This window comes from Rhinoderma darwinii, chromosome 4 (assembly GCF_050947455.1).
Source record: "Rhinoderma darwinii isolate aRhiDar2 chromosome 4, aRhiDar2.hap1, whole genome shotgun sequence".
NCBI lineage: Eukaryota > Metazoa > Chordata > Amphibia > Anura > Rhinodermatidae > Rhinoderma > Rhinoderma darwinii.
Genome location: NC_134690.1, coordinates 405510846 through 405532640, shown reverse-complemented (window position 1 = coordinate 405532640; position 21795 = coordinate 405510846). Strand labels below are relative to the sequence as shown.

Sequence of the window (21795 nt, the reverse complement as noted above, 5' to 3'; positions counted from 1 at the left end):
TGACATTTTTATTAATTTAGACTTTAGTAACTCAGGTAATTATTGGTGAATTCCAGTAGCAAATTTTTCTGACAGATGTAACTTAATTTATGAACAATTTCTTATTAATTTAGTGTTTAAGGATTCTGTACTAATATTAATATACGTTACAAAGTGTCAGGACATCAAGTTCTAACACTTTGTAATATACATTGGCGCACGTTGATCAATGTATTTGTGTCTGATTTTTTTAAATGTATTTTACTCCAAAATTCCATCTGATCTGCTGTGCGACATATTTATTAATCACTTGTGCCGGAATTCGGAGTCATTTGTGGCATGCGTGGTAAAGTAAAAAGTGGGCGTGGCTCAGCGCTTGGCTTTAATTTATAATGGAAACCACAACACAGTGCTAGACCTGTAGTACGACAGAAACCACCAACGCCTGTTCCGTCAAGGTATCCGTCGTTTTGCATGCAGCGCTATTCTTCTCGTCAAATCAGATTAAAATATGCGAGGAAGGCTTAACATAGAAACGCTGGCGCAGATGTGAACAGAGCTTTAAAATAAAGTCACATCTACTTTACACAGACCCTAGTGTAGAAAATGGCGTCATTTTATCCAGTGTGAAAGTTAATGGCAGGGGTGTATGTTGTAGCAGATTATTGAAATAGGACTCATGCAGTCAGACATTTGTTGTAACACATGTCAATAAAGCAGCCATTGTGTTACATTTCTGGCGTCAACAGAACTCAATGGAACTAGGCTCGTCTCTGCGGCAGCTCACAAGGACGGACCTGCAGCTGTTTTGCTCCGCTATACATGTTGTAGCTGCTTACGGAGGCAGAACTTTTACACAGTAAATATTAGAAAGTGTCAGCACGTGATATCCTGACATATCTTTACATTAGTACAGAACTCCTTTAACCTCTTGGTGACATCCAATGTAGAGTTACTTTGGATGTGTGCTGAAGCAATATGGCGCGGGCTCAGAAGTTGAGCCCGCATCATACGTGGCGGCTGCCGGCTGTTCCAAACAGTTGACACCCGTCTGCAATGGCTGGGATTATAGGTAACTCCGATCTCGGCCTTTAACCTCTCGGATCCCGCAGTCAATAGTAACTACGGCATCTAAATGGTTATACTTTGCAGGGCTGTATGGAGAATGTATACATTCACATTGTCACTGCCGAAAGTGACAAAGATACCATTCTGGTTCAGTGTGAAAGCGAACATGACTGGCATAGAATTAATCCCATAACAAAATTATTGAAATTATTTTGGTATGAGTTTCTTAAACTCGCGCAGGAAAACCAGACATATATATATATATACACATACATACATATTTATACATTGTATCCAGTCACAATAGAGGCTCACACCCCCTTGGAAACAGGGATTAACCAATAATAATCAAGTAGTACAACTTTAAAGAACATCAACTCATGACTAAAAGACGCCCCAGTTTCTCTCCTATATGTACACCCATTTCTAAAAGATCCCTGTCTAATGAACTAAACCTCATTGTTTATTACATATTGTCTATAAAATAGAAAGTTCCAAGGCTGAGACAGATAAGCTGGGCCTTCTCTTACTGAACATGTGGGGGGTGGAAAAAAAACAACAACAATATAATGAGACGAGGTCAGTGAAGTCTCACAAGACAATATATTCAAAGCGTTTCTATCATTCTCTACAATGACCATTATCCTAATGTCCTAAAGGTTTGTACTAAATTGTTGATGCTGATTATGCTTAGATTTACGTGAAAGAAATGGCAAAACATTTGAACCACAAAAGTGAACAGATTGAACAAGCTCTGAAGGAGCTCATTTGCATTTTTGAAACTGAATACGAACCAAAACATTCAACAAATATTAAGACAACGAGCACAAAAAAAGGTAACAATTTTGGTACAGAACCGTGTAAAGATAAATTTAAATTACTGTGGTTAAAATAAATATATTTCAATTATAATGTGAGTCGTTTTTTAATACTTTCCTTAAAGCATTGCTTGCGCAAGCAGGGGATCCTTCAGGATTTCATCTTTAATGTCTACAGAATAGGGAGTGCAGCTCTGGAGTATAATTTGGGATGGAATTCAGAATCAGTACATGATAAGTAATGTATGTACACAGTGACCCCACCAGCAAAATAGTGAGTGCAGCTCTGGAGTAAAATAGAGGATGTAACTCAGGATCTGTGCAGGATAAGTAATGTAATGTACACAGTGACTCCACCAGCAGAATAGTGAGTACAGCTCTGGAGTATAATACAGGATGTAACTCAGGATCAGTACAGGATAAGTAATGTAATGTATATACACAGTGACTCCACCAGCAGAATAGTGAGTGCAGCTCTGGAGTATAATACAGGATATAACTCAGGATCTGTACAGGATAAGTAATGTAATGTATGTACACAGTGACTCCACCTGCAGAATAGTGAGTACAGCTGTGGAGTATAATACAGGATGTAACTCAGGATCAGTGCAGGATAAGTAATGTAATGTATGTACACAGTGACTCCACCAGCAGAATAGTGAGTGCAGCTCTAGAGTATAATACAGGATATAACTCAGGATCTGTACAGGATAAGTAATGTAATGTATGTACACAGTGACTCCACCTGCAGAATAGTGAGTGCAGCTCTGGAGTATAATACAGGATGTAACTCAGGATCAGTGCAGGATAAGTAATGTAATGTATGTACACAGTGACTCCACCAGCAGAATAGTGAGTGCAGCTCTGGAGTATAAAATACAGGATGTAACTCAGGATCAGTACAGGATAAGTAATGTAATGTATGTGCACAGTGACTCCACCAGCAGAATAGTGAGTGCTGCTCTGGAGTATAATACAGGATGTAACTCAGGATCAGTACAGGATAAGTAATGTCATGTATGTACACAGTGACTCCACCAGCAGAATAGTGAGTGCAGCTCTGGAGTATAATACAGGATGTAACTCAGGATCAGTACAGGATAAGTAATCTAATGTATGTACACAGGGACTCCACCAGCAGAATAGTGAGTGCAGTTCTGGAGTATAATACAGGATATAACTCAGGATCAGTACAGGATAAGTAATGTATGTTCACAGTGACTCCACCAGCAGAATAGTGAGTGCAGCTCTGGAGTATAATACAGGATGTAACTCAGGATCAGTACAGGATAAGTAATGTCATGTATGTACACAGTGACTCCACCAGCAGAATAGTGAGCGCAGCTCTGGAGTATAATACAGGATATAACCCAGGATCAGTACAGGATAAGTAATGTAATGTATGTACACAGTGACTCCACCGGCAGAATAGTGAGTGCAGCTCTGGAGTATAATACAGGATATAACCCAGGATCAGTACAGGATAAGTAATGTCATGTATGCACACAGTGACTCCTCCAGCAGAATAGTGAGTGCAGCTCTGGAGTATAATACAGGATGTAACTCAGGATCAGTACAGGATAAGTAATGTAATGTGTGTACACAGTGACTCCACCAGCAGAATAGTGAGTGCAGCTCTGGAGTATAATACAGGATGTAACTCAGGATCAGTACAGGATAAGTAATGTTATGTATGTTCACAGTGACGGAATTTTGAGGCAGATTTTGCTCTGCCTGCACGCCGATTTTCGCGGCGTTTTTCCAGTGTTTTTCGCTTGTAACAATTGAGCGCCGCGAAATACGCTTTCTCTGTCTCCCATTGATGTCAATGGGAGGTCAGAGGCGTAAACGCCCAAAGATATGGCATGTCCCTTCTTTTTCCCCCGAGACTTTTTCCACGTCCATAAAACTGTGAATTCCTTCCTAGTGATCTTTACAAACCTTTGTAATCTGTGGTGAGATAAGATCATTATTACAGACTTAGGGCGGATTTACACGAGCGTGTGCATTTTGCGCACGCAAAAAACGTGGTGTTTTGGGTGCACAAAAAACACTTAACAGCTCCGTGTGTCATCACCATATGATGCGCGGCTGCGTGATTTTCGCCCAGCCGCAATCATGATGACACTCTGTTTGTATGTTTTTAGCACGTGGTGCTTTTCTGTTTCCAAACATACTTTTGACTGCTGTTGTGCGAATCACGCGTGTCCCACGGAAGTGCTTCCATGTGCTGGGCGTGATTTTCACGCACCCATTGACTTCAATGGGTGCGTGATGCGCGAACAACGCAGAAATATAGCACATGTCGTGAGTTTTACGCAGCGAACTCAAGCTGCGCAAAAATCACTGACAGTCTGCACTGCCCCATAGACTAACATAGGTCCGTGCGAGGCGCGTGAAAATCAGGCGCGGTGCACGGACGTATATCACGCTCGTGTAAATCCGCCCTTAAAGACTTCGGTTGCATTACTGAGAGGTCATGATATGTCTCCTGTACTTGTTTTATTGAACAGAAAGAAGACATGTTGCATTTACTGATATAGACGATTATGAAGAGGCCTTGGAGGAACAGGTGAAGGATGAAGATTTCAGTAAGGTATTCTACAAGTCTGTCATGTCTCCTTCTAACTTTCACTTTAAAGAGTCTGTCACCACATTATAAGTGCCCTATTTCCTACATAAGGAGATCGGCGCTATAATGTAGGTGACAGCAGTGCTTTTTATTTAGAAAAACAATCTATTTTTACCACATTGTATCCTCTCTCCTCCCTAAGGGCTCATTCAGACGAACGCAAAACTCGTCCGTGTGCTGTGCGTGGAAATCACGCTCAGCACACAGACCCATTGATTTCAATGGGGCTGTTCACAAATGCGTGAGTTTTAACGCAGCGAGAGTCCGTTGTGTGAAGCTCATTGCATATCCTATACTGGTGTGTTTTTTCGCACCTACGCACTCATTGAAGTCAATGGGTGCGTGAAAACCGCGCACAGCACACGGATTTTTAAAAAAAATGTAATTGATGCTTAAAACATGGACAGCACACAGATGTGTAGCCGTGTGCTGTCCGTGGTTTTCACGCACCCATTGACTTCAATGGGCGGCTAGGTGCGTGAAAACATACCAATATATGACATGCAGTGAGTTTCACGCCACAGACTCACCGCGTGAAAAGTCACGCATGTGTGAATAGCTCCATTGACTTCACGTTCCTGTGAATTGGCCGTTAGGCCACATGCACACATTGTGTAATTTGGTGCAGAAAATTCGCATCAAAACTGCAGGAAATTCTGCACCTATTAGGGCCTGTTCACACGGAGTATTTTGACAAGCTTTTTGGAGCGGAAACCGCTCTGCAAAACTCGTCAAAAACCGGACGAAAATGCCTCCCATTGATTTCAACCGCCTTGCGGGAGAAAGAAGGGACATGTCCTATCTTCATGCGTTTACACCTCTGACCTCCCATTGACATGAATAGGAGGCAGAAAGAGCGTATTTCGCTGAGTTTTTTGCCCATAGCACTCAATGGCCGCGGGCGAAAAACGCTGCGAAAATTGCGGCAAATGACATGCAGGAAGGACACAATCTGCCTCAAAATCCCAAACGGAATTTTGAGGCAGAATTTTCCTCCTGCAAAAAACTTAGGCTGGGTTCACACGACCTATTTTCAGACGTATATGAGGCGTATTATGCCTCGTTTTACACCTGAAAATAGGGCTACAATACGTCGGCAAACATCTGCCCATTCATTTGAATGGGTTTGCCGACGTATTGTACAGACGACCTGTAATTTACAGCTGTCAAACGACGACGCGTAAATTGACTGCCTCGGCAAAGAAGTGCAGGACACTTTTTTGCCACGTAATTTGATCCGTTCTTCATTGAACTCATTGAACTCAATGAAGAGCAGCTCAAGATATACGAGCGTCACAGACGCCTCGTATATCACGAGGAGGAGCATTTACGGCTGAAAACAGGCTGTCATTTCAGCCGTAAATGACAGCTAGCGTGTGAACACAGCCTTAGTGTGTTTTTGATGCGTATTCAGGTGTGGTTTTATCCTGCAGATTTTGGTGTGTTTTTTTTAAACTAGTCAGATACAATTCACAAGCGGAAACACAAGATAAATGACATTCTGCAGATTTTAAAATACATATCGCAGGTCAATTTACTTGCAGGAAAAATGTCAGATAGATCAGATAGATAGATGCGGGTCCCAACTTTGGGACCCGCATCTATTTCTAGAACGGGGCCTCTAAACCCCGTTCTACCTCTCTGCTCCGGCTGATTTTCGACCATGAAGGAGAAAACAGCATATCTCGCTGAGCTCGCATGATACGTTGTTTCCGTAACTACTATTCAGTTCTATGGGAGTTACGGAAACTGTTACGCTGTTTCCGTCCGTAACTCCCGACCATGTAATCAGGAAGCGGCCGGGAGGCAGCGTGAGCACAAAAAGCTAGAACGGGGTTTAGGGGCCCAGTTCTAGAGATGGGTGCTGGTCCTAGAGGTGGGACCCGCATCTATCTGACATTTATGACATTTCATGTGGATCCTGTGGATATGTCATAAATGTCCCTCATGGGAAAACCCCTTTTTGACTGTAGACACATTTTTGTGCTGATATTTTTCTTTATTGTTCATTTGCTTTGTAAATGCAAAATTAAGCAACTTTCTTCGGTGAAACGGCCTGAGGAGAAATACTGGTGCATTATGTCCACATTGTACATTTCTTTCTTTGCAGCCCTACCTTTCTGAATGCTTCAACACGTACAAACAAAATCTTGTTGATTTCTATTTTGTTATTTTTTTTCAGCAATGCCGTGAGCTGTACTCTTACTTTACTGAGCAACTAGTGGCCAGTCTGCAGAAATGCACTCACCTCTCCCTTGATTTACTGAAAAGAAAATTATTTATCTCAAGGTACGTTCTACTGCTGCGTCCTAGTTTAGGGAGTCACTGCTGACTTTCTTATTTACGTTTCTGCATTTATTAATGCAATGATGTCACTTCTCTAGAGAAATGTCAATAAAATATATTTATCAATCCCCCCCCCCCCCCACACACTTTTCTCAGCACGTACAATATTTTTTTTATAATGGAAGAAAAAAAGGGGGGGGGATAGCTTTTCATATTGCACACTGTGCGTGAATCATTTACAAATATATTGCAGCACTTTTTCTTGGCACAGGCACAACCTGCTGTACTTCAGTATTTTCACTGTTTTCCTTAGGCCTTATTCACACGAGCGTGTTTCATGTCCGTGTTACGCGCGTTAAAACAACGGACGTCACACGGACCTATTCAATTCAATGGGGCTATTCAGACATTCCGTGTTTTTCACGCAGCGTGTGTCCGCTCCGTGAAACTCAGTGCATGTTCTTCTGCGTTTTTTTGCGTTTCACGCACCCATTGAAGTCAATGGGTGCGTGAAAATCACGGACAGCACATGGACGTCATCCGTGTTCCGTCTGTGATTCACACAAGAGTTGCTAAAGAAATGATGAGAAAAAAAAAAACACCTACTTCAGTTTTTTCTTTTGCTGACGTAAAAAACGTGACATACGCGTGTAAAAAACGCATGACATACGCGCGTAAAAAACGCAGACGGGCACCGTATACAGATGTCACACGGAACTGCAACGCGTGCAAAACGGACACGCTCGTGTGAATAAGGCTTTAGGCTGCATGCACATGATCCGTATTACATGCAGATTTGCTGCATAGATTTTCCTGCAGCAAATCGTCAGCATAATAAAGCAAAGTAACTCAGGTTTTATGTAATCCCATCTGCATGTTTCAGAATTTTTTGCATGTTAATAAACCCTCAGTGCGGATTTTAAAATCTTCACATTGTCAATTTATCTTACGTTTCTAACAAGTTTATTAAAATTCTTCTAAATCCGCGACATATTATCTACACCTTAAAAACTAACATTTTGCATCCAATAATACATTAAAAAAGACAATGTTAAGAGCGGTTTTTACCTGCAATATGACCTGCGTTTAATGGCTAAAACAGCCATGTTTTTCTAATCCTGGATAACCCCTTTAACAATTGTGCCCTGGGCCTCCGCTCTCCAACCCCATTGCTGTATGTATACAATATTAAGGGGCTGATGTGTCATCTACAGTGATGTTGTGGCCCTTGGCCACCTAGTGATGTGACTGCGTCAACTAATCGAGACTGCCTTGAAATGTAAGACACAGCTCTAGATGTGGATGGAGAAAACAACATGAAATAACTTGGGAGAACAGTAAAGCAAAGACTTTGCATAGTTGCTCAACTTTTTATGTAGATTTTAAATGTTAAATGCAAAATTACACTTTAATTTAAAGACAGTCTGTCAGCAGTTTTTACCCCCCCCCCCCCCCCAAACCGATAAGGGCCAGTTCACAAAGAGTTTTTTGGCGCGGAAACCACGCTGCAAAACACGCCAAAATACGGCCGAAAGTGCCTCCTATTGATTTTAATGGGAGGCGGAGGCGTTTTTTTCCCGCGAGCGGAAAAAACGGCTAGTGGGAGAAAGAAGAGACATGCCCTATCTTTGGGCGTTTACGCCATCAATGGGAGGCAGAGAAAGCATATTTCGTGGTGTTTTATGCCCGCGGCGCTCCATGGCCACGGGCGAAAAACGCTGTGAAAATTGGCGTGCAGGCAGAGGAAAATCTGATTTTCCTGCTGCAAAAAACTCTGTGTGAACTTGGCCTAAGACCTCTAGCTAACGTGGAAACATACATATGTATCATAGTCCTTGAATAGCTTGAAAAAAATAGTTTTGAACGTTCACGTGCTGTATGCAAATGAGTTGGCAAGTGTCTGACAAAAGAGGAAAATGTCCCGCATTCTCTGCTGTAAAACATTCCCAACCCCTCCCCTCTACTGTTGATTGACGGCTCTACTGGTTCTCAGCGCTGCCTATGACGCTGGCATAATCCCTTTAACAACTTATCAGTTCAGACCTGCATAATTAAGGGGAACCTGTCACTAGATTTTAGGACACTAAACCACCAGCCTGTCGTTATACTGCCGGGGAACCGCGTCCTAAACATCCCCCTCTCAAAACTGTCCATTTTGTTTGTCTAAGAATAAGTTCAAATACAGCGTTCTCTGAAATGACCAGAGCAGTCCAATGACATCCAGATATAGCCGGGGCCAGTACACGCGGACTCTGCTCAGGACTCTTCTCAGGACTCTTCTCAGGACATGTACATAGAGCGCATTCCGTTTTCTAACTTGTTTTTAGTCAAAAATGTAAAACGGACAGTTTTGAGAGGGGCAAGTTTAGGACGCTGATACCCGGAAGTATAACGACATGCTAGGAATTAAGTGCCCTAAAATCTAGTGTCGGGTTCCCTCACTGAGTCACTTTAGCCTTTGTATCATTAACAGCTTGTAGGTCGTGCAGCCATAATTGAAAATAGAATTGTCTTACATTTACTGTAGTGCTTTTGGTTGTAGAGATTGGTTCCCTCTGAGATGTAATGGCCCGGTACCCCTCCTGGTAACACGAGTCCACCGTGTGATGGGTAACGCTGTAAGTATGTTTCCTCTATGCATGAATTATACTTTTATTTCTTTTACTTTTGTTTTTCTATCATCGCATTCCAAGAGCCATAACGTTTTGTTTTTTTGTCAACGAAGCTGTATGAGGTCTCGTTTCCTGCGGGACGTTGAATGGGGAAAAAAAGTTATACCTCCATTATTTTGGGGGCTTTTCTTTTTACGGCATTTACCATGCAGTACAAAAGACATTTTAGCTTTATTCCGCAGGTCATTATGATTACCAAATGTGTATAGTTTTTTTATGATGTACTTTTACAAAGAAAAAACAGTTTGTTAAAAAAAAATTGTTTTGCGTTGCCCTATTCTGAAATCCATAACTTTTTATAATTCTGTTGGCGGAGCTGTGTGAGGGCTTGTTTTTTTGTGGGACGAGCTGTATTTTGTATCGGTACCATTTTGGGGTACATACGACTTTTTGATCACTTTTTATAAACTTTTTTGGGGATGGTAGGTAAGGAACCATTGTAGCCGGGTTTCAGCCGTTTGAAACTTCTTGGGGTAGCGCACATTAAATTTACTGGTACGTCGGATGTTGCCAAAGTGTTAATTGTATATACAAGAAATTCTGGAGGGATAACACTACAGACGCACGGTATTTCCATCATACTGCATGTTGTGATATAGAACCTATGCATCATTACTATTTACTTTTCTTGCAGTGAAAAAATGTAAAACTTCAGAGTGCTCTTAGATCCTTCTGTGCAGTACCGTTGTGAAGCTTTCCCTTTTAAAGCTCAGCCATTTGTACAGCAAACCTCTTCTTCTTCTTCTTCTTCTTCTTCTTCCTAATTCACGAACACAAAGTTGTTATTATTGTCTGCAAAGCTACAGAGATGGTGAAGTTGCAGGCCGGTGCCGCTCACTGGTTCTACAAGCCTTCTACTTCACACTGAAGAGACAGAGAGAGACTGACAATGACTCGGAGCCATTGCTGCTGCGATCACTGGACTTTATTAGCTATCAAGTTCTCTCTACAGACACACAGACAGCTAATAGTTTCTTGAATGGATGAGTTATTCAAGTTTTCTATTTTATACCTAGAGTTTATTGTCCTTTTACTCTGCCCTATAACATAATACTTTATATGGAGAAAAATAATGAGACGCACCTTTTAATCATTGAATTCCGGTGTTTGCTTCAGTCCATTCCCCCCGGTGTATAAAATCCGGCACTCGCCCTGCAGTCACATTACAGACATTAGTGATAGAACGGGTCGTTGTATAGAAATCACTGAATTTCAGCGCGGTCCTGTAATAGGACGTCACCTAAGTCCGTTCCGGAAATGTCTTCCCTCCTAGATATTCCACCATCACTGTGAAAGTGGAAGGGACGGCAGCAACTCAGCCATGGAATGCAGACCACGTAAAGTTACAGAGCAGGGGGGGGGGGCAAGTGCTGAGGAGCAAGTGCAGAAATGTCTCCGCTGACTCCATAACTGCAGAGTACAGACCTCCTCTGGTATTAACATCCCCACAAAAATGTGCCCAAGAGCTTCATGGCATGAGGGCTGAGCAGCTGCATGCCAGCCTTACATCACTAAGCACAATGCCAAGCGTCAGATGAAGTAATGTAAAGCCGCCGCCACTGGACTCTGGAGCAGCGGAGACTTGTTCTGTGGAGTGACGCTTCTCTATATGACGTGTTCTGTGGAGTGACGCTTCTCTATGTGACGTGTTCTGTGGAGTGACGCTTCTCTATGTGACGTGTTCTGTGGAGCGACGCTTCTCTATGTGAGGTGTTCTGTGGAGTGACGCTTCTCTATATGACGTGTTCTGTGGAGCGACGCTTCTCTATGTGAGGTGTTCTGTGGAGTGACGCTTCTCTATGTGACGTGTTCTGTGGAGTGACGCTTCTCTATATGACGTGTTCTGTGGAGTGACGCTTCTCTATATGACGTGTTCTGTGGAGTGACGCTTCTCTATGTGACGTGTTCTGTGGAGTGACGCTTCTCTATGTGACGTGTTCTGTGGAGTGACGCTTCTCTATGTGGCGTGTTCTGTGGAGTGACGCTTCTCTATGTGACGTGTTCTGTGGAGTGACGCTTCTCTATGTGACGTGTTCTGTGGAGTGACGCTTCTCCATATGACATGTTCTGTGGAGTGACGCTTCTCTATGACGTGTTCTGTGGAGTGACGCTTCTCTATGACGTGTTCTGTGGAGTGACGCTTCTCTATATGACGTGTTCTGTGGAGTGACGCTTCTCTATATGACGTGTTCTGTGGAGTGACGCTTCTCTATATGACGTGTTCTGTGGAGTGACGCTTCTCTATGACGTGTTCTGTGGAGTGACGCTTCTCTATGACGTGTTCTGTGGAGTGACGCTTCTCTATATGACGTGTTCTGTGGAGTGACGCTTCTCTATATGACGTGTTCTGTGGAGTGACGCTTCTCTATATGACGTGTTCTGTGGAGTGACGCTTCTCTATATGACGTGTTCTGTGGAGTGACGCTTCTCTATATGACATGTTCTGTGGAGTGACGCTTCTCTATATGACGTGTTCTGTGGAGTGACACTTCTCTATGTGACGTGTTCTGTGGAGTGACGCTTCTCTATGTGACGTGTTCTGTGGAGTGACGCTTCTCTATGTGACGTGTTCTGTGGAGTGACGCTTCTCTATCTGACGTGTTCTGTGGAGTGACGCTTCTCTATATAACGTGTGCTGTGGAGTGACGCTTCTCTATATGACGTGTTCTGTGGAGTGACGCTTCTCTATGTGACGTGTTCTGTGGAGTGACGCTTCTCTATGTGACGTGTTCTGTGGAGTGACGCTTCTCTATATGACGTGTTCTGTGGAGTGTGTGGAGTGACGCTTCTCTATATGACGTGTTCTGTGGAGTGACGCTTCTCTATATGACGTGTTCTGTGGAGTGACGCTTCTCTATATGACGTGTTCTGTGGAGTGACGCTTCTCTATATGACGTGTTCTGTGGAGTGACGCTTCTCTATATGACGTGTTCTGTGGAGTGTGTGGAGTGACGCTTCTCTATATGACGTGTTCTGTGGAGTGACGCTTCTCTATATGACGTGTTCTGTGGAGTGTGTGGAGTGACTCTTCTCTATATGACTTGTTCTGTGGAGTGACGCTTCTCTATGTGACGTGTTCTGTGGAGTGACGCTTCTCTATGTGACGTGTTCTGTGGAGTGACGCTTCTCTATATGACGTGTTCTGTGGAGTGACGCTTCCCTATGACGTGTTCTGTGGAGTGACGCTTCTCTATATGATGTGTTCTGTGGAGTGACGCTTCTCTATATGACGTGTTCTGTGGAGTGACGCTTCTCTATATGACGTGTTCTGTGGAGTGACGCTTCTCTATGTGACGTGTTCTGTGGAGTGACGCTTCTCTATGTGACGTGGAGTGACGCTTCTCTATGTGACGTGTTCTGTGGAGTGACGCTTCTCTATGTGGCGTGTTCTGTGGGGTGACGCTTCTCTATGTGACGTGTTCTGTGGAGTGACGCTTCTCTATGTGACGTGGAGTGACGCTTCTCTATGTGACGTGTTCTGTGGAGTGACGCTTCTCTATGTGGCGTGTTCTGTGGAGTGACGCTTCTCTATATGACGTGTTCTGTGGAGTGACGCTTCTCTATATGACGTGTTCTGTGGAGTGACGCTTCTCTATGTGACGTGTTCTGTGGAGTAACGCTTCTCTATGTGACGTGTTCTGTGGAGTGACGCTTCTCTATATGACGTGTTCTGTGGAGTGACGCTTCTCTATATGACGTGTTCTGTGGAGTGACGCTTCTCTATATGGCGTGTTCTGTGGAGTGACGCTTCTCTATATGACGTGTTCTGTGGAGTGACGCTTCTCTATATGACGTGTTCTGTGGAGTGACGCTTCTCTATATGACGTGTTCTGTGGAGTGACGCTTCTCTATATGACGTGTTCTGTGGAGTGACGCTTCTCTATATGACGTGTTCTGTGGAGTGACGCTTCTCTATGTGACGTGTTCTGTGGAGTGACGCTTCTCTATATGACGTGTTCTGTGGAGTGACGCTTCTCTATATGACGTGTTCTGTGGAGTGACGCTTCTCTATATGACGTGTTCTGTGGAGTGACGCTTCTCTATATGATGTGTTCTGTGGAGTGACGCTTCTCTATATGACGTGTTCTGTGGAGTGACGCTTCTCTATATGACGTGTTCTGTGGAGTGACGCTTCTCTATGACGTGTTCTGTGGAGTGACGCTTCTCTATATGACGTGTTCTGTGGAGTGACGCTTCTCTATGTGACGTGTTCTGTGGAGTGACGCTTCTCTATATGACGTGTTCTGTGGAGTGACGCTTCTCTATCTGACGTGTTCTGTGGAGTGACGCTTCTCTATGACGTGTTCTGTGGAGTGACGCTTCTCTATGACGTGTTCTGTGGAGTGACGCTTCTCTATACGACGTGTTCTGTGGAGTGACGCTTCTCTATGTGACGTGTTCTGTGGAGTAACGCTTCTCTATGTGACGTGTTCTGTGGAGTGACGCTTCTCTATATGACGTGTTCTGTGGAGTGACGCTTCTCTATGTGACGTGTTCTGTGGAGTGACGCTTCTCTATATGACGTGTTCTGTGGAGTGACGCTTCTCTATGTGACGTGTTCTGTGGAGTGACGCTTCTCTATATGACGTGTTCTGTGGAGTGACGCTTCTCTATATGACGTGTTCTGTGGAGTGACGCTTCTCTATATGACGTGTTCTGTGGAGTGACGCTTCTCTATGTGACGTGTTCTGTGGAGTGACGCTTCTCTATGTGACGTGTTCTGTGGAGTGACGCTTCTCTATATGACGTGTTCTGTGGAGTGACGCTTCTCTATGACGTGTTCTGTGGAGTGACGCTTCTCTATATGATGTGTTCTGTGGAGTGACGCTTCTCTATATGACGTGTTCTGTGGAGTGACGCTTCTCTATATGACGTGTTCTGTGGAGTGACGCTTCTCTATGTGACGTGTTCTGTGGAGTGACGCTTCTCTATGTGACGTGGAGTGACGCTTCTCTATGTGACGTGTTCTGTGGAGTGACGCTTCTCTATGTGGCGTGTTCTGTGGGGTGACGCTTCTCTATGTGACGTGTTCTGTGGAGTGACGCTTCTCTATGTGACGTGGAGTGACGCTTCTCTATGTGACGTGTTCTGTGGAGTGACGCTTCTCTATGTGACGTGTTCTGTGGAGTGACGCTTCTCTATGTGACGTGTTCTGTGGAGTAACGCTTCTCTATGTGACGTGTTCTGTGGAGTGACGCTTCTCTATGTGACGTGTTCTGTGGAGTGACGCTTCTCTATGTGACGTGTTCTGTGGAGTGACGCTTCTCTATGTGACGTGTTCTGTGGAGTGACGCTTCTCTATATGACGTGTTCTGTGGAGTGACGCTTCTCTATATGGCGTGTTCTGTGCGGTGACGCTTCTCTATATGACGTGTTCTGTGGAGTGACGCTTCTCTATATGACGTGTTCTGTGGAGTGACGCTTCTCTATATGACGTGTTCTGTGGAGTGACGCTTCTCTATATGACGTGTTCTGTGGAGTGACGCTTCTCTATATGACGTGTTCTGTGGAGTGACGCTTCTCTATGTGACGTGTTCTGTGGAGTGACGCTTCTCTATATGACGTGTTCTGTGGAGTGACGCTTCTCTATATGACGTGTTCTGTGGAGTGACGCTTCTCTATATGACGTGTTCTGTGGAGTGACGCTTCTCTATATGATGTGTTCTGTGGAGTGACGCTTCTCTATATGACGTGTTCTGTGGAGTGACGCTTCTCTATATGACGTGTTCTGTGGAGTGACGCTTCTCTATATGACGTGTTCTGTGGAGTGACGCTTCTCTATATGACGTGTTCTGTGGAGTGACGCTTCTCTATATGACATGTTCTGTGGAGTGACGCTTCTCTATATGACGTGTTCTGTGGAGTGACACTTCTCTATGTGACGTGTTCTGTGGAGTGACGCTTCTCTATGTGACGTGTTCTGTGGAGTGACGCTTCTCTATGTGACGTGTTCTGTGGAGTGACGCTTCTCTATCTGACGTGTTCTGTGGAGTGACGCTTCTCTATATAACGTGTGCTGTGGAGTGACGCTTCTCTATATGACGTGTTCTGTGGAGTGACGCTTCTCTATGTGACGTGTTCTGTGGAGTGACGCTTCTCTATGTGACGTGTTCTGTGGAGTGACGCTTCTCTATATGACGTGTTCTGTGGAGTGTGTGGAGTGACGCTTCTCTATATGACGTGTTCTGTGGAGTGACGCTTCTCTATATGACGTGTTCTGTGGAGTGACGCTTCTCTATATGACGTGTTCTGTGGAGTGACGCTTCTCTATGTGACGTGTTCTGTGGAGTGACGCTTCTCTATATGACGTGTTCTGTGGAGTGTGTGGAGTGACGCTTCTCTATATGACGTGTTCTGTGGAGTGACGCTTCTCTATATGACGTGTTCTGTGGAGTGTGTGGAGTGACTCTTCTCTATATGACTTGTTCTGTGGAGTGACGCTTCTCTATGTGACGTGTTCTGTGGAGTGACGCTTCTCTATGTGACGTGTTCTGTGGAGTGACGCTTCTCTATATGACGTGTTCTGTGGAGTGACGCTTCCCTATGACGTGTTCTGTGGAGTGACGCTTCTCTATATGATGTGTTCTGTGGAGTGACGCTTCTCTATATGACGTGTTCTGTGGAGTGACGCTTCTCTATATGACGTGTTCTGTGGAGTGACGCTTCTCTATGTGACGTGTTCTGTGGAGTGACGCTTCTCTATGTGACGTGGAGTGACGCTTCTCTATGTGACGTGTTCTGTGGAGTGACGCTTCTCTATGTGGCGTGTTCTGTGGGGTGACGCTTCTCTATGTGACGTGTTCTGTGGAGTGACGCTTCTCTATGTGACGTGGAGTGACGCTTCTCTATGTGACGTGTTCTGTGGAGTGACGCTTCTCTATGTGGCGTGTTCTGTGGAGTGACGCTTCTCTATATGACGTGTTCTGTGGAGTGACGCTTCTCTATATGACGTGTTCTGTGGAGTGACGCTTCTCTATGTGACGTGTTCTGTGGAGTAACGCTTCTCTATGTGACGTGTTCTGTGGAGTGACGCTTCTCTATATGACGTGTTCTGTGGAGTGACGCTTCTCTATATGACGTGTTCTGTGGAGTGACGCTTCTCTATATGGCGTGTTCTGTGCGGTGACGCTTCTCTATATGACGTGTTCTGTGGAGTGACGCTTCTCTATATGACGTGTTCTGTGGAGTGACGCTTCTCTATATGACGTGTTCTGTGGAGTGACGCTTCTCTATATGACGTGTTCTGTGGAGTGACGCTTCTCTATATGACGTGTTCTGTGGAGTGACGCTTCTCTATGTGACGTGTTCTGTGGAGTGACGCTTCTCTATATGACGTGTTCTGTGGAGTGACGCTTCTCTATATGACGTGTTCTGTGGAGTGACGCTTCTCTATATGACGTGTTCTGTGGAGTGACGCTTCTCTATATGATGTGTTCTGTGGAGTGACGCTTCTCTATATGACGTGTTCTGTGGAGTGACGCTTCTCTATATGACGTGTTCTGTGGAGTGACGCTTCTCTATGACGTGTTCTGTGGAGTGACGCTTCTCTATATGACGTGTTCTGTGGAGTGACGCTTCTCTATGTGACGTGTTCTGTGGAGTGACGCTTCTCTATATGACGTGTTCTGTGGAGTGACGCTTCTCTATCTGACGTGTTCTGTGGAGTGACGCTTCTCTATGACGTGTTCTGTGGAGTGACGCTTCTCTATGACGTGTTCTGTGGAGTGACGCTTCTCTATACGACGTGTTCTGTGGAGTGACGCTTCTCTATGTGACGTGTTCTGTGGAGTAACGCTTCTCTATGTGACGTGTTCTGTGGAGTGACGCTTCTCTATATGACGTGTTCTGTGGAGTGACGCTTCTCTATGTGACGTGTTCTGTGGAGTGACGCTTCTCTATATGACGTGTTCTGTGGAGTGACGCTTCTCTATGTGACGTGTTCTGTGGAGTGACGCTTCTCTATATGACGTGTTCTGTGGAGTGACGCTTCTCTATATGACGTGTTCTGTGGAGTGACGCTTCTCTATATGACGTGTTCTGTGGAGTGACGCTTCTCTATGTGACGTGTTCTGTGGAGTGACGCTTCTCTATGTGACGTGTTCTGTGGAGTGACGCTTCTCTATATGACGTGTTCTGTGGAGTGACGCTTCTCTATGACGTGTTCTGTGGAGTGACGCTTCTCTATATGATGTGTTCTGTGGAGTGACGCTTCTCTATATGACGTGTTCTGTGGAGTGACGCTTCTCTATATGACGTGTTCTGTGGAGTGACGCTTCTCTATGTGACGTGTTCTGTGGAGTGACGCTTCTCTATGTGACGTGGAGTGACGCTTCTCTATGTGACGTGTTCTGTGGAGTGACGCTTCTCTATGTGGCGTGTTCTGTGGGGTGACGCTTCTCTATGTGACGTGTTCTGTGGAGTGACGCTTCTCTATGTGACGTGGAGTGACGCTTCTCTATGTGACGTGTTCTGTGGAGTGACGCTTCTCTATGTGACGTGTTCTGTGGAGTGACGCTTCTCTATGTGACGTGTTCTGTGGAGTAACGCTTCTCTATGTGACGTGTTCTGTGGAGTGACGCTTCTCTATGTGACGTGTTCTGTGGAGTGACGCTTCTCTATGTGACGTGTTCTGTGGAGTGACGCTTCTCTATGTGACGTGTTCTGTGGAGTGACGCTTCTCTATATGACGTGTTCTGTGGAGTGACGCTTCTCTATATGGCGTGTTCTGTGCGGTGACGCTTCTCTATATGACGTGTTCTGTGGAGTGACGCTTCTCTATATGACGTGTTCTGTGGAGTGACGCTTCTCTATATGACGTGTTCTGTGGAGTGACGCTTCTCTATATGACGTGTTCTGTGGAGTGACGCTTCTCTATATGACGTGTTCTGTGGAGTGACGCTTCTCTATGTGACGTGTTCTGTGGAGTGACGCTTCTCTATATGACGTGTTCTGTGGAGTGACGCTTCTCTATATGACGTGTTCTGTGGAGTGACGCTTCTCTATATGACGTGTTCTGTGGAGTGACGCTTCTCTATATGATGTGTTCTGTGGAGTGACGCTTCTCTATATGACGTGTTCTGTGGAGTGACGCTTCTCTATATGACGTGTTCTGTGGAGTGACGCTTCTCTATGACGTGTTCTGTGGAGTGACGCTTCTCTATATGACGTGTTCTGTGGAGTGACGCTTCTCTATGTGACGTGTTCTGTGGAGTGACTCTTCTCTATATGACGTGTTCTGTGGAGTGACGCTTCTCTATCTGACGTGTTCTGTGGAGTGACGCTTCTCTATGACGTGTTCTGTGGAGTGACGCTTCTCTATGACGTGTTCTGTGGAGTGACGCTTCTCTATACGACGTGTTCTGTGGAGTGACGCTTCTCTATATGACGTGTTCTGTGGAGTGACGCTTCTCTATATGACGTGTTCTGTGGAGTGACGCTTCTCTATATGACGTGTTCTGTGAAGTGACGCTTCTCTATATGACGTGTTCTGTGGAGTGACGCTTCTCTATATGACGTGTTCTGTGGAGTGACGCTTCTCTATATGACGTGTTCTGTGGAGTGACGCTTCTCTATGTGACGTGTTCTGTGGAGTGACGCTTCTCTATCTGACGTGTTCTGTGGAGTGACGCTTCTCTATGTGGAGTGTATGGAGTGACGCTTCTCTATATAACGTGTGCTGTGGAGTGACGCTTCTCTATATGACGTGTTCTGTGGAGTGACGCTTCTCTATATGACGTGTTCTGTGGAGTGTGTGGAGTGACGCTTCTCTATATGACGTGTTCTGTGGAGTGACGCTTCTCTATGTGACGTGTTCTGTGGAGTGACGCTTCTCTATCTGACGTGTTCTGTGGAGTGACGCTTCTCTATATGACGTGTTCTGTGGAGTGTGTGGAGTGACGCTTCTCTATATGACGTGTGCTTTGGAGTGACGCTTCTCTATATGACGTGTTCTGTGGAGTGACGCTTCTCTATATGACGTGTTCTGTGGAGTGTGTGGAGTGACGCTTCTCTATATGACGTGTTCTGTGGAGTGACGCTTCTCTATATGACGTGTTCTGTGGAGTGACGCTTCTCTATATGACGTGTTCTGTGGAGTGACGCTTCTCTATATGACATGTTCTGTGGAGTAACGCTTCTCTATGTTGCGTGTTCTGTGGAGTGACGCTTCTCTATATGACGTGTTCTGTGGAGTGACGCTTCTCTATATGACGTGTTCTGTGGAGTGACGCTTCTCCATCTGACGTGTTCTGTGGGGTGACGCTTCTCTATATGACGTGTTATGTGGAGTGACGCTTCTCTATATGACGTGTTCTGTGGAGTGACGCTTCTCTATATGACGTGTTCTGTGGAGTGACGCTTCTCTATATGACGTGTTCTGTGGAGTGACGCTTCTCTATATGACGTGTTCTGTGGAGTGACGCTTCTCTATATGACGTGTTCTGTGGAGTGACGCTTCTCTATATGACGTGTTCTGTGGAGTGACGCTTTTCTATATGACGTGTTCTGTGGAGTGACGCTTCTCTATATGACGTGTTCTGTGGAGTGACGCTTCTCTATGTGACGTGTTCTGTGGAGTGACGCTTCTCTATGTGACGTGTTCTGTGGAGTGACTCTTCTCTATGTGACGTGTTCTGTGGAGTGACGCTTCTCTATATGACGTGTTCTGTGGAGTGACGCTTCTCTATATGACGTGTTCTGTGGAGTGACGCTTCTCTATATGACGTGTTCTGTGGAGTGACGCTTCTCTATATGACGTGTTCTGTGGAGTGACGCTTCTCCATCTGACGTGTTCTGTGGGGTGACGCTTCTCTATATGACGTGTTCTGTGAAGTGACGCTTCTCTATATGACGTGTTCTGTGGAGTGACGCTTCTCTATGTTGCGTGTTCTGTGGAGTGACGCTTCTCTATATGACGTGTTCTGTGGAGTGACGCTTCTCTATATGACGTGTTCTGTGGAGTGACGCTTCTCCATCTGACGTGTTCTGTGGGGTGACGCTTCTCTATATGACGTGTTATGTGGAGTGACGCTTCTCTATATGACGTGTTCTGTGGAGTGACGCTTCTCTATATGACGTGTTCTGTGGAGTGACGCTTCTCTATATGACGTGTTCTGTGGAGTGACGCTTCTCTATATGACGTGTTCTGTGGAGTGACGCTTCTCTATATGACGTGTTCTGTGGAGTGACGCTTCTCTATATGACGTGTTCTGTGGAGTGACGCTTTTCTATATGACGTGTTCTGTGGAGTGACGCTTCTCTATATGACGTGTTCTGTGGAGTGACGCTTCTCTATGTGACGTGTTCTGTGGAGTGACGCTTCTCTATGTGACGTGTTCTGTGGAGTGACTCTTCTCTATGTGACGTGTTCTGTGGAGTGACGCTTCTCTATATGACGTGTTCTGTGGAGTGACGCTTCTCTATATGACGTGTTCTGTGGAGTGACGCTTCTCTATATGACGTGTTCTGTGGAGTGACGCTTCTCTATATGACGTGTTCTGTGGAGTGACGCTTCTCCATCTGACGTGTTCTGTGGGGTGACGCTTCTCTATATGACGTGTTCTGTGAAGTGACGCTTCTCTATATGACGTGTTCTGTGGAGTGACGCTTCTCTATGTGACGTGTTCTGTGGAGTGACGCTTCTCTATATGACGTGTTCTGTGGAGTGACGCTTCTCTATATGACGTGTTCTGTGGAGTGACGCTTCTCTATATGACGTGTTCTGTGGAGTGACGCTTCTCTATATGACGTGTTCTGTGGAGTGACGCTTCTCTATGTGGCGTGTTCTGTGGAGTGACACTTCTCTATGTGACGTGTTCTGTGGAGTGACGCTTCTCTATATGACGTGTTCTGTGGAGTGACGCTTCTCTATATGACGTGTTCTGTGGAGTGACGCTTCTCTATATGACGTGTTCTGTGGAGTGACGCTTCTCTATGTCGTGTTCTGTGGAGTGACACTTCTCTATGTGACGTGTTCTGTGGAGTGACGCTTCTCTATGTGACGTGTTCTGTGGAGTGACGCTTCTCTATATGACGTGTTCTGTGGAGTGACGCTTCTCTATCTGTCGTGTTCTGTGGAGTGACGCTTCTCTATATGACGTGTTCTGTGGAGTGACGCTTCTCTATATGACGTGTTCTGTGGAGTGACGCTTCTCTATATGACGTGTTCTGTGGAGTGACGCTTCTCTATGTGACGTGTTCTGTGGAGTGACGCTTCTCTATGTGACGTGTTCTGTGGAGTGACGCTTCTCTATGTGACGTGTTTTGTGGAGTGACGCTTCTCTATATGACGTGTTCTGTGGAGTGACGCTTCTCTATATGACGTGTTCTGTGGAGTGACGCT

General features: G+C 45.1%; 1 protein-coding gene across 1 annotated transcript in view; it reads left to right on the top strand.

Moving 5' to 3' along the window:
* DNAH8 (dynein axonemal heavy chain 8) overlaps nt 1-21795 on the top strand; it is a 329590-nt gene that overhangs the window by 71940 nt on the left and 235855 nt on the right. The window contains exons 22-25 of the mRNA XM_075863774.1: nt 1742-1883; nt 4379-4461; nt 6680-6786; nt 9326-9401. Of these exons, the coding sequence (XP_075719889.1) occupies nt 1742-1883; nt 4379-4461; nt 6680-6786; nt 9326-9401 (408 nt within the window). The remainder of the gene's footprint in view (nt 1-1741; nt 1884-4378; nt 4462-6679; nt 6787-9325; nt 9402-21795) is intronic.